Source organism: Triturus cristatus, chromosome 2_1, assembly GCF_964204655.1.
Source record: "Triturus cristatus chromosome 2_1, aTriCri1.1, whole genome shotgun sequence".
NCBI classification, from domain to species: Eukaryota; Metazoa; Chordata; class Amphibia; order Caudata; family Salamandridae; genus Triturus; species Triturus cristatus.
Window position 1 is genome coordinate 474,679,398 of NC_140581.1, and position 13,981 is coordinate 474,693,378.

General features: G+C 42.4%; 1 protein-coding gene across 7 annotated transcripts in view; it reads left to right on the plus strand.

The window, feature by feature from the left end:
• Positions 1-13,981, plus strand: part of GCNT4 (glucosaminyl (N-acetyl) transferase 4) — a 407,197-nt gene that overhangs the window by 305,781 nt on the left and 87,435 nt on the right. For 2 of the 7 annotated variants that reach the window (XM_085632304.1, XM_085632308.1), the window contains exon 2: positions 2,853-3,020. The exons of the other annotated variants lie outside the window; for them this stretch is intronic. In XM_085632304.1, coding sequence (XP_085488430.1) covers positions 3,018-3,020 — 3 coding nt within the window. In that variant the 5' untranslated portion in view covers positions 2,853-3,017. The remainder of the gene's footprint in view (positions 1-2,852; positions 3,021-13,981) is intronic. 7 annotated transcript variants of the gene reach the window in all.

The window sequence follows — 13,981 nt, forward strand, 5'->3', positions numbered from 1 at the left end:
CGAACTCACTCAAGCATGGGGCAGCAGGGCTTACGTAGGTCCAGTTGCAGGTGCAGGTAGGTCCAGTGCAGCAGGTCAGCTGTGCAGTTACAGGGAGGCCTCTGTAGGATGTTGAGTCTTTGATGCGCAGACAAAAGTTCAGTCAGCTGTACTTTAGTGTCACTCCGGTGAGCCTTGGATGAAGGGAGCAGCTCCAGTCTTCTTTGTCTTAGAGCAAGGTAGTCCTCCAGCAACTGGGCACTGTCCTGTGGTGGCAGGGCCAGTCTTCTTCTGTAATATCCATAGGTCCAGTAGTGCACTGAAGAGTGACTCTGGAGGCCTAATATGTATATGTTATGCCAGCCTTTAAAGTGGGGGTTTGGGGGGCTTCCCTATCCTACCATACATTTTGTCCTGGAAAGTTCTTCCCTTCCCCTGAAAGGCTCAACAGTGAAAGACGACTTGATGAGTTTTTCACTGCTATCACCTGTAAAACGTAAGCCTGCATGTCCTACTTTTTAAATGTAATGCACTATGAGCCTTTATGGCTTATGTTAGGGGTGATTTATTTGTATTAAAAAGAAAGGGTGAAGCTTGCCAAAAGGTTTATTATACAAGGTCGAAATGGCAGTTTAAAACTGCACACAGGCAGCAGTGGCAGGCCTGAGACATGTTTGAAGAGGATACTTTGCTGCGTGGAACAGTGAGTGCTGCAGGCCCACTGGTAGTGTTTAATTTACAGGCCCTGGGTACAAGCAGTACGATTTACTTGGAACGTGCAAGTAAATTAAAGGTACCAGTCAGGTGTATGCCAATTGTATAATGTTTTAGGGAGAGAGCACAAGCACTTTACCGCTGGTTAGGAGGGGAAAAAGTCCTCAGAGCACCGAAGCCTAAGGAAAAAAGGGTTTAGCAACCAAAGGCAAAAATTGTGGGAAACCTTGCAAAAGGGTTAGGTCCAACAGCTTTCCCATAATGAATGAATGAGCAATTTGTATAGCTCGAACATATACCCTAAGGCGTTAAGAAGCTACAAACAGTTACTACCTGGTAGCTATCTGGTAGGAGCAGTTCTTCATAGGTCAGATTTACAAGGCAAAAAGCCAGGTCTTCAAGGCCTTGCGAAATGGAAGATTTGATTCTATGCAGGCTATGGACAGAGAAAGAGTGTTCCAGAGCTTGACTGCTGCGACCAAGAAAGCTCTTCCTCCCCATCGTGACCTTCTATATCTTGGGACAACCAACCGCTTTTTTTATTTTATTTTTATTGGCTGATCGCAGTTGTCTGATGGGCACTTCTTTCACCTGTATGTTCCTGATTCCCTCTGGTCCTGAATTGTGTAGCGCCTTATGCACAATACACAAGGCTTTAAATATAATTCCTTTTTCTGCTGAGAGCCAGTGGAATTTCTTGATGGCAGCTGCCATTGAATGGTATTTTGGAACATCTAAAACAGTCTTGCTGCCGTGTTCTGCATCAGTTGGAGTTTATTGATGAAGGCCCTATTTGTTTCTAAAAAAAAAGGGGCATTGCAATAATCCATCTTCTATAAAATTATTGCTACAGCAGCTTGTTTCTGTGCGCCAATGGAAAGAAATGGGATTATCTTTCTGAGGGTCCTTATGACCCAAAAGCAGGAGGACATAGTCCTATTAACCTGGTGGTTGAAAGATAGACTGGTGTCAGCTATGACACCAAGGTTTTTTGCTGATTCAATTGGAGAGGGACATGATACCAATGTTTCTGGTCACCATGAGTGGGTCCATTCGGGTGATGATTACCAAACATCAAAACCCCAGTTTTGTCACAATTTACCTGAAGGTAATTGTCTCTCATCCAGAGAGCCACCGACTTCATACAGTTATTAAAATTGACGGCTGAGGCGTCTGTCTTCTGTGATAGACACAATTAACTGTGTGTCATCTGCATAGGATATTACCTCCAGCCTAAAAGATCTAACCAGTTTTGCCAATAGAGAAACATATATATTAAACAATGTGGGGCTCAAGGTGGACCCCTGAGGGACTCCATAACAATTTAGGATTGGGTCTGAGTAGAATTGGTCCAACCTAACGTTTTGTGATCTGTCAGTTAAGAAGGAAGCCAGCAGCTTCAGTGCACATTCTGTGACCCCTATTTCTTGTAGCCGGTTGATCAACTTATTTAGAGCGATGGTATCAAATGCTGAAGACAAGTCCAATAAGATCAACAGCACGGTTTGCCCAGCATCCACCAAAATGTGTATATTATTTACTACTGTTATTAAAGCAGTTTCCAACTCGTGGCAGCTTCTGAATCCATACTGAGAAGGATCCAGTAATTGATGTTGCTCCAAATATGCACTCAGTTGTGAGTTAAGATGTTTCTCCATAATCCATTTATCATGACTGTTCTGAACCTACTCCTATTTCGGAAGGATTTGAAGACTCTCTTCTTTAAGGAACAGTACATCACAATGCATTCATTGTCCATGCCCCAGCTGCCTCTTTTATCATTCGTTTTCTTTAAGGTTGTGTTTGACCCTGTACAGTACTTTACTGCCTTTTAGGTAGGTTTCTACTATAGGAATACCATATGCAAATATACATAGAAGGAGGAAGATTTCTTCTTGGCAGGAAACATTAAGATTAAGTTGTGTATCATCTGCATATAAATAGTAGAAGAGATTCAAGTGTTTTACAATTGTAGTCAGATGCTTCACGTTCAAAGTAGAAAGAGTTAGGGATAGAGATAGCATCGAACATTGAGGCACCACTTATGTAGCCTGACACAGCTCTGAAGGAGTTCTGTTCAGTTTATTTTTGAGTGCAGTTCTTTAGATAAGAGAAGAAGCATTTTAAGACTAACCCATTTGTTCCCATTCTTTCTTTAGGGGTGCTAGTACGATGTCATGGTTGACTATGTCTAACGACCTTTGTAGGTCAAGGAGAGTGAGGAGGCAGGAGTCCCCATTGTCCAGGTGGCAAGGTGTCATCCATGATCTGAATAAAGACCATTTACATGATGTGGCCAACACAGAAGCCTTTTTGGAAATTAGATGGTAAGCTATGGTCATTGATATTGAGTTGTGAAGAGATCCACCTTTCAAAACCTTTTGACAGAGATGGGTGGCTTTATTGGTCTGAGATTCTTTAGGTCTCTGGGCCGTTCCATTTTATTTTTTGTAAATGTAGGGTGACGTGTCATATTTTCAGCCATTCTGGAAATTCGTCTTCCCCAAGTGAGGGGTTGATTAGTTTGGCCGGGTACGGGTAGATAAAACTACTGCCTTCTTTGATGAGGGTGGGAGGGATTGGTTAGCAAAGTGAGAAGCTGGTCTTTTATTAGTTATAATTCTTAGAAATCTCACTCTCATTGGCCTCTGCGAATTCCTTCTGGGATGTGACTGTTGGGGGGGGGGGGGAGGAATGAATGTTTGTCAACAGAATTTTTTGACATCGGGAGTTAATTATTTTTTTTAATAAGGCTAAAATTGGTTCACAACTCTTGTGAGGATTCATTGATGGTACGGGTCGTATGACGATTAGTTGCCTGATAATATTGAATAGTTTTCTAGAGCAACTGCTCTCTTGATCTAGTTGTGTTCTGATGAAGGAGGCTTTGCCCTGAAATATGTTACTTTTGTGTCTTCTTCTTTCGAAGCTTAGTCAGATTTTGGATTGAGGGATTCTGTTTCGATTGATACAGCACTGATCTAAGTCGCCTTTGCTCTTTCTAGAGGACCCATTTGTTCCATTGTGCAGGTATTTTGCTTTTCCCTCTAGCTATCATGGAAGCTAGATTGGTAATGTTTTAATACCGATCGTGGTACGGAGATGAGTCCAGTATTTCTTTTTTTTATAGAGCTCAGTGGGGTTGATAATAGATGAATCTCTAATCTAAACCTTCAGTCAGTAGTTTTGGTCTTTAGCATACTGAAATGGAAAGGAATAATGTGGTGTTCAGACCAGTTGATTGCAGAAGAAGGGGTCATCTTCATGGAATCCCTGATTGCAAATAGAAGGTCGAGAATTGAACCCTTGATGTAGAAGGAATTCTCACATACTTGTGCCATGTCAATACCACTCAGGAAAGAGCTCCGTTAAATTTCATGAGGGTCCCCTGTAGCATTGCAGTGGAGGTTCATACCCCCAAGGAAGGTGTCATTAGTGGAGGACTGGGAATGTTCATTTATGAAATCCATTAATTGTTTTACGAAAAGTTGGTTGTGCCCTGGTGGTTGGTATATGACATGGAACTTGGTGGGATTGACTTCCGGGCCTTCAGTTTGGCTCCTATGCATTCAAAAGAGGAGTATTTTTCAATTATGAGACCATTTAGTTTGAACCCCTCCCCCTGGGCGACCAGTACAATCCAAACATTTAATCTCTGAATTTCGAGGGACCAGTATGTCTATTAGAGGGGTCATTAAGCTATGTGTCAGTGAGAAACAAGATGTCCATATTGAAGCTCTGTATAGTCTCTGCAAACTTAATGTATTGTTTTACCACTGATCTGCAGTTGTCACTTGTTTTTCTGCCCAAATCTAGCAGATGCAGCAGGAGGAGGGAACAAAATCATAACGGGAATGAAATTACTTTCGAAATGCAATTTAACTCCTGTGAAAAACAGGACTAAGCATGTATTCAGACTAGCAAAGGAAAGTAGCATGTAGGTGAAGGTTTTTATTAAAAAAAAAGAAATGGTAACTGTGCTTAAGTGGAATTGAGCATGATTTATTACTTTGTGGAACATCTGTATGAGTACATTATGCGACTGGAAGTGCTCCTGGAAATCTGCAACACTTACATTTTCCATGACTACTCCTGAGAATCCAGTGAAGGTCCAAAATTTACACATAATGGAATAGGAATACTTTATCATTATTGGCCTCTACCGAGGTCTACGATCACTGTTAGAAATTGTGTTTCTGGTTGGCACAGTTGTGAACCCTGTCCAAGTAGAAACCGCAGTCCTAGTCAGTTTAAGTCACAAACACATCCTAAATTAACCTGTGCTTACCGTATAGTAGCTTGGCACAGAGCAGTCAGACTTAACGTAAGGGGCAATGTGTAAAGTATTTGTGCAGCACTTCAAACAGTAAAACGGTGGAAAACACCATACAAAAAGATACCACACCAAATTAAAAACCTAGAGCTTAATTTAATAAATAAAACCAGACCAAAACGACTAAAATCCAAGAAGCAGAAACTGAATTATTGAGTTTTAAAAGAATAAGTGAAAATGGCACCAAAAAGCATTAAGCGCAATAAGTAACATCTGGTCATGCTAGACCGTGGCAAAGTCAAATGTGCAGGCCGATCTCGATAGAGCCTGAGTGGGCTACAGGGACCAGATTGGGCCTGCTGAGTAAAAGTACCTTGGTCCGGGCTGCATCAACGGTGAGGATCCTGTCCACAGAGTAGCTGCTGAGTGCAGAGGGCAAATCATCTAGGTTGACCCACGAGTCTGGCATCGATGTTCTGGTCCTGGCGGCGTAACAGGGATGATGTATCCACTCTGATGCTGTGTTTCTGCTTAGATGTTGATGTTGTTGTCAAGGGAGATGCTAGCACTTTGCTTGAGGAAGGTTGCGCAGTGGTGATTCTTAAGGCAAAGAAAGTGGAGGCTCTGAGCCACGCAGATGCAGCAATGTTTTGGTTCTGGTCCATGCACACAGGAACTATGCGCGGGTTTCGATCTGTGCGGTGGTGAAGATGCGTTGTTGCGGAATATGCAAAAGTGACGATGCGCTGGTTCTGTCACCGCAGCGGTAAAGTGTTGAATAAGCACCTTAGGCTCACTTCCAGGGGTCCAGGACTAGGGTGGCACAACTTGGTAGAGCAGACTAACAGATGGCAGAGTCCAGATGCAGAAGCAGAATTGTGGGAAGTCTTATGTCCCTGAGACTTCAGATCAACAGGCAAGCCCTTGGAGTCACTCTGGGATCAAGCAATGTAGGTCCAGTATTGCATTTGAAGTGAGGGAAACTCCGAAGAAGGATCTTTAAATTGCACAGAGGTCCTCCCTCCCCTCCCTTCCTGTCCTGGCTCCAAATTCACTACAGGGGGGTATGCAGCAGGGCCGGACTGGCCGAACCGGGCACCGGGTGTTTCCTCGTTGGGCTGCCAGGGTGAGGGCCGGTTTTGGGCCCCTGGGGGGCCATTTTTGTTTCCGGGGGTGGCAATATTGCCCCCTGTAACAAAATCGTCCGAAACCGGCCCTTGCAAACAGCTCGGTCGCACCCCCTCAGCTTCCCTAAGGGGGACCGGCCGAGCAGTTTGCCAGGGCCGGTTTCGGTTCCCAGTCGGGCCCTGGTATGCAGCCCTTTTTGTGGGAACTGAACACAGCCCATTCAGGAGTGTGAGGCTCTTCCCAGCTCCTCCCTCCAATCTTCTCAAGATGGCCTATCAAGTCACACTTAAAATCCCATTTGTGTTTGACTGTCTAGAGGGAATATTTAAAGTTCAGCTGTCACCCTCTCCAGACGTGTATTGGAGACAGGCTGCAGTACATATACCTAGTCACCTTAGCTGAAATGTTTAAATCAATGACACTTTAGATTGTGGGTCAAGTAAATGAATTGTCTTATGCTGTGTATTTATTCACACCTTCTTCATAGTCATTCAACCAGTTGTAATTTACACTTGTGCTTGTCCTGAGGACCACCGTCAAACACTTGTTAAACACATCCATATGTTCTGTTATACATATAAATTTTACTGCAGTAACACATAACATAAATAACTCAAAAGTGCTCTTGTGACCAGTCTATTATTCCACATAATGCAGAGGTCGGTAATCACATAAAAATTTGTGGACCTGTTGTTCAAGTCTTTCGAGGGTTCAAAGCTATTTGATTGAAGTAGGCTTTGCAGTTCGTTCTAGTTGCCTACTAGATCAATTGAATTCAAAATGGAACACTCCCCAAAAGGGACTCCTCGACTCGTTTCAAACCTCTTATTATTTTGGGGTTCTCTTCAGGACCCTGACTGGTGGCATTCTGTGAAATAATAAAACAAATTAACTTGTGGACTCCTATGGTCTTGATTATTTCTTTCCCAACTCACACAGCCTTGAAGCACTAGATTACCTCGTTTTTCTTTTGTAATGGCCGTTGTCCTTGTCCTTGTCCTTTTACAAAGCTTCCAAGATACATCCTTTTAGAATCTGCCAAGTTATGTCCCCTTACTTTGTTTTTCATCTGTAAAAGGAGAATTAATATTTGTAGAGCGTGTCTGATATAGTGAGACTGTTGCTCGTAAGCTCTTTATGGTGCTGCTCTTGTCTGCTTGAAGCCTTGCGTTCTATAAATCCAAGAAACACTTGTATTCATTCTAAAACTTCTTTAGCAGAGCGACCTTTCCTCATTATGCTGGCTTATTTGATCTCCCAGATTTTTTGAAGAACTTGTTGTTTGAACACAAATTTGTATCGTAAACTCGACTTATTTTTTAATAAAAAAATCCTTGGACGGAACAAACTTGTAACCTTGTGTTTGCACATTTAAACAAAAGCTTAAATATGATCTAAAGAGTATTTCGGCTGTCAAATTGTTGCTAAATTGTGTCATGGATCATATTCGACTCGGCTGGCTTGTCTCAGGCTTCTGCCAGGCTTGTATTCAAGGTCTCTGAATCTTTTAGCAACACAATGCAACTTTCTCTGGAAAGGATGACCTGCTAAACAGCAACTTCCATACTTCAGAACTTACTTGTTAATGTGTGTGGAAACTTCAACGGTGGTGCTTTCTGTTCGCTTCGAATTCAAGTTTGTCACGTCATCAGTGGTTCAATTGCTTTTTTGGACAAAAGTAATGGAGCGCTCATCAGTTTAACGCTTGTTGCATTATTGTAATTTCAGTTCGCTTTTGCTACAAGTGTCTGCAATTCGTCAATTTACTGCTTACATAGAAATATCCTCCGAACCATCATTTGCATGAGTTGGGTTGTTCATTTGTAATTATAACATCTGAAATGCACTTGCTGGAAACTCTAGTGCTACTTTGACAGGTTATTGCTTGTTACAGTGGATTACCACAGACTCGATGTTGCGTTTTAAAGTCTGTTCAATTCATTCAGACCATAATGTACAGTGTTGAATTTCAAAATTATGGATGCTTCTTTTCTCACCAGATTGGTCTCCTTGTCCCCACCTCTTGAATTGGGCCTAATGACACTCAACCTGTCCATTCATTTGATGTCCTTTTCCATGTGGCCATTATTCAAAAAATGGTTTACAAAGGGGTAATGAGACTGCTTTTGCTTTATTCAGGATTTGTGCTGCATTATCCTCTGTTTGATTTCCTGGCTGGTTTTCCCTAGAAATATGTTATCACAGGGGCAGATTATAGCATAAATTGTTTTTTTGTAGCATGTTCTGGAACGGGCAGCCAAAGTCTCCAGGAGGGGGGACAGAGAGGAGTGTAATGAAATATTTTCTTTCTTACGAACTGGCAGCAACGCAGAAAAGAGGACGAGAACAATAGTATAAACCATATGGGTATGTAACTGTCTTGACATGAAAGTAATGGAATTGCACATTAACCAAATGCTAGTAAAAAGTAAAATCTGTTTAAAAAAAAAAAAGTGTTTTTGTCCTGCAATTAGAAAGGTTGTTACGTTTCCATTGCTTATGCTCTTTTCGAAAAACTGTACCTTCAATTGATTGGTTGCAAAATGTGCAATTTCCACATTTGTGATGTCCTTCAAGAGGTGTCCTATTCCATTGGGAAACCAAATTGCCTCCCTTAACTTGCCAGAGTTTGCAACTTTCAAAAAGCTGATTCCCTAAGCTTGCTCTTTTGTTCATTGCAAAGAGTGGGCATTCAAACCCAAATTCCAAGTTCTTGATTCAATGCAAGTTGTTGCGGATAATCTTTTTGAAGTTGTCAGACTGTGGACAAAATGTAGAAACGCATTCCAATTTTTCTAATGAAATTTGTACATTTTTTTACTAGAAGGCACTCCCTCGGTGTGTACAACAATATCTTCATTGCATGTTTTAAAGGTTTATGGGGGTAGCCTCTTTCTTTTAATTTGTTGGTTAGATGGCTGCATGGATGAAATAATAATCATCTTTTCTAATACAGTTTCTTCGTATTCTCAAATACTGCCGAAGGGCAGATTGTGTTGTGGATTCTGAGGATGGAAACTCTTGTAGTGCAGTGCAGTGCATTATTCATATCAGTTGGTTTTCTATGTATAATTGTGACCATGTTTGCATCTATTGGGCCAACTTTCACATCCACAAACATCATGTTAATTTGGTTATTTATCATGTTGAATTTGATATCCGGATTTTTGTTATTGAGCCATTCATAAAAAGCATTGAGAGATTCTTCATCCCTGCTCCATAGGCACCATATTGCGCCTATATAGTGGAACCATTGAGTAATATAGACAAAAAGGGATTGTTATAGATACATTTTTCTTCAAAAAGTGGCATTAAAAGTACTGCCATTTCTGGTGCCTATGAACAGCCCTTGGTCACCCCTGTGATTTGAAAAAGATATATTCATCTTCAAATTTAAAATGGTTCTTTTTGAGGGCAATGGCTGCCAATTTTAGTATGAATTGAGTTGGGACCCTATTGGGTAGTGTCTTTTTTTCTAAATAGAATTCAATGGCCTCTAGTCTTTCTGCCGAAAAATAGACCTAAAAATTCAAAATTTAAATGGAAAGCTGACGGGAACAAGTTTGACCAGGTCCGCACCTACAAATATTTAGGGATGGAAATGGAGTCGAGATTAAATTTCAAAAAGCACCTCGCACAACGAAGGGCCCAAGCTAATAAGCTATTTTTTGCCTTCAACCTGATTAAAAAAAAAAAAAAAAAAAGATGGGGATCTCATCTCCGTTATACCAATTGCAAATCATTAGAGCAAGATTTTTACCTTCACTGATTTATGGCTCAGAACTACTTAAGGCAAAGACGTCCTCTACAGTCCACCTTGTTCAAACGCATCTTTCACCTCTCAAGCACCAGTGCGTCTGAAATTTGGGCTCCTTCATCAGGTCCCGGAGAGGATGGCCGCTTTAATTAAATTGTGATGGAAGATGAGCCTCTCCACCCGGGTCCTTCGCCGCTTTGTGTTGGACTGAAATGAAAAGCCAGCATACTGATAAAAATGACTGGCCAACCGTGCTCCAACAAGCTTTGACATCTCTTGAGTTAAACATCAGCCATACAGCATTTTTTAAAAATAGTCAAGAAAGCAGCCAAGCTAAAATTGTGGTCCCTTGATAAAGTGGAAATGGCCGGAAAAAAACACAGCTGAACAGTCTTATAATCTTATAGCAACTGGGGTCCCCAACCATATCTCTCGTGCCACATCTCTCAAACCACCTAACATTTCTTTTTAATAACAAAAATGGGAGCCTTTCCTTCAAAAGACCAGGTTCTGCCCTGGAAACAAAAACGGACGAACTCTCTTTGCCGTCTATGTGGCCAATTCGATTAAAGCCTATTACATTTCCTGTGTATTTGACCCGCTGCTAACCAATTAAGACAAATTACTCTGCCCCACCTTTCGGGCTCTCGAGATAAGATCTTGACGTTGTGCAGTACTGACATTATTGAACAGAAGATCAATCTAGCTTTCTCGTAGGGCCACCAAGCTCCTACTACAAGTGAGCAAATTGCTAATAGTATACCCTGCCACGTTGGTCAAAAAATAGCCCTCTCGGGGCAGGGACGCTGTAGACAAAGTAACTGGAACTTGTTACTTGAGCTGGGCGTTTAAATCCTATCACCACTTGATATATATAGCCGCATCAATTAGGAGGCCCCAGTGCCTAACCTAGCCCAGACAAACCTACCTTCGCCTAGCTTGCAAACAGTTTGAGACCCCCCCAAGTTGTAATGTACGAGGTCACCCCTTTGGTATTATATGATGCTTCAACAATGAACTCCCTTTAATTCACACTGTTTTTCGCAACAGCTCCCCATGCAGAAGTTGGTAAAAATTCACCTGTACATACCTGGGCACGGAGTAGTTTATTGAACTATTTGTCATAATGTTTTAGACCATCGTATTTGTACAGCATGATGTTATTTTACTATGAATTCCTTTTGATCCACAATGTTTTTAGTAATAGCTAAATGGAAATTAACAGGCTACAGTGAAATAAATGAGTAGTGCATTGAAGTTGTGGAAGCCTCTGTATTTGAATACTGTGCCAATAGCATTCACCTATAAGGTACCTGAAATGAAGAAATTACTGTCCGCCACATGACCATAATTGATAAATACAGGCTTTTGGAAAGGGGCATTGTTGAGTTGTACTTTATGTAGAACTTGAAAAGTTTGAAGTCACTGCCTCTTGGGTTCCAGTCCTGTCAGTTGGAGCTGGGACTGGAAGTGGAGTAGGTTGGCCTGTGCCCAGCCTGATTAATAAAACCAACTTTATTTTAATATGGTGTGGTGCTGTGGCGACAAGAGTTTGTGCAACAAGGGTGAGTGCAAGGGGTAACGGACAAAGTACTCCAATTTGTAAGTCATGAAATGAAAATGTACTTGCAAGCTGTGGGTGTGAAGCACATTGAGACCTCTATGCCCTCCTTTTTCTATAATAGCTTGTTTGAGAGCTTTAACTTGATGACTAAGGAACACTTTCAAGTGTCTATTATTAATAGGTTAAACTAGGAGTGTCTCAGCACGATGATTTGGGCTATGCGTTCCGCACCACACCTGTACAGGAGTGAGAATGGTTGGGTTGTTAAAGGTAGGGTTGCAGGTAGTCTGCTGATCAGGGAATAGTTTAAAAGGAAAGAAACAGAAGAGGTTGAAGGGTGTCTGATGTGAGGATGAAGGTGCAAGATACGTACAGGTGTTGTTTTGAAGAGAATGTCACGTGTAGCCAGGGGAGTGGGTGAGAATATAGTATAGTGTGTATAAAAGAAGCCAACATGTTTTATGCTCATGTGAAGTAAGTGAGTTAAGTTTGTGAATTCGTGGTGGTGTTGGAGAATGGGAAAGTATGGAGCAACAGCAAGGTGTCTCTTGTTTCTAAGCTGGCGTGTAACCAGGTTTGTGCAGGGTTTGACATGTTGAAGTAGGTGGATGAGACCTGCCTCGTTCCAGGTAGTCAACTTAAAATACAAGTAGAGAAAACTTACTATTTATTGGAATAACTGTAAGCCCAGAGTGTAATGCATTACTCTTCCAGTGGGTTATGTCTAGAAGTTGTGTGACTATTATTCTCTGCGTTTCTTGTGCTATAATCGTGGGTATTTGTTGGAACTAGCACGTTCTGGTTGGCTGAGACGATGCCCTAGCCAGGCAGAACCTACCACCCCCATGAGGGGCGGGTGATAACACAACTGTATAACCGGTGCTCACCCTTGGGTAGCTTGGCATTGAGCACTCAGGCTTATCACAGAGTTAATGTGTAAAGCATTTGCATAGAAATCACTCATGACAAATGCACTGAGCGTCACGAAAGAGACTTCACATGCATGTAAATAACATTTGTATTCAACACACACTATAATCAACACAACATGAACATCATGTATTTCTGGGCATAAATCACACTTGGAATTATTACAAGCAGTACTAGGCCCATCTGTGTTAAAATGACATGAGTAATATTCACATTTGGGAAATATCCTGTTCTAATTCCCAGCACCCTTATGCGGTGCAACACGTTGTCCACCCCAGTCCCACCCTAGCAATTCTTATAATTCAATACCACACAATCAGAGGGTGCACCCTGGGTCAAAACAATGTCAGAAATATGTACATACACAGAATGTACCACTTTTTAGCAGCAAGGCAGGCTGAGGCCGCGCTGGTAAAGCCAATGACAAACGTAATGCTCGTTTGGCAAGAAACCAACATGTATGGCAACACCGCCGGCCAGTGTCATGAATCCCAGGCGGTCGTCATACTGTCTCACTCACGCACACGTGCACACACTCACACTCACTCCGCAGAAATACGTGGTGCAACTGATATCAGGCAGGCCCATACAGAATACAGTCCCACACATACCCACTCAGCACCCTAATGGGGTGCACTAATACCCAGCCGGTCAATTGATAACCTACTGCACACCCTGTTGCCCAAGCCTACCTCCACCATGCAACTCACTGACTAGCTTACACCCACAGATTGGAGATAACCTGTCAGGAAGGACACGCGGTCCCTTTCATGGCAGTAATCCTCCTTGTGCACGATAGAATTCCTCTGGCAGTGTGCACCACGCTGTCTCATGTCTCGACAAGTGTATCTCTGCCCTGCTGTAGTATGGCACCAGTAGTTACACTGTAGACTGCCTTTGAAGTTGGGGGTGGTATAAAGGGTCTCTTTGAACCACAGATGTCTCCCCTGAATTTCAGTCCTGTCTGCCATGAGGCAGTGGAATGCAGAAAGTAATCTTTAGTTGAGTCGCGATCTGTCTTCAGAGGCCAAGTGTCAAAACCTCTTCCTCCAGTCCATCCAGCCAGGCCCGCAAATGACAGAGGTCTGTCGTTTCAGTTACATGTCCTGTGTTTTATAGCGGTCACTGAGGAATGCCCATATTTGCCTTCCCAACCCCCAGTGTGGACAGGAGCCATGCACAAAGGCACACAAAGAGTTTTAGAACATAGAAAGGCCCAGTTTCCAGAAGCGGCATTTCTACGCTAGTTATGCCAAAACCACCTTTACCACTGGAAAGGGTTTGTCACTGTGAGTCCAATGATAGGCTACATTGTGAGGCTGCTCCACTGCAATCCATTATTGCAGCCTTAAGTCGTTTCACTCCTTTTCCCATGTTATCCTGGGAAGAGCTAACCTCATAGGTAGTGAAAACGCACATGGGTATTCTTCACTACCTGGGCAGGGAACCTACGTGTATACTTGGCCTGTCTTTCGCCTACCAATCACTTCACCCTTTAAGACGTAACCGCGGGGTGCTCTGGTGGTACTGAAAGGTCCTCTAATGTTGGCTAGTGATTCAGACAGACCAGCCTGAGTAGTCCCACAATTGCGCACGCAGAGACCTACAATGGCAGGTTGGACACATGTTTAGAAAT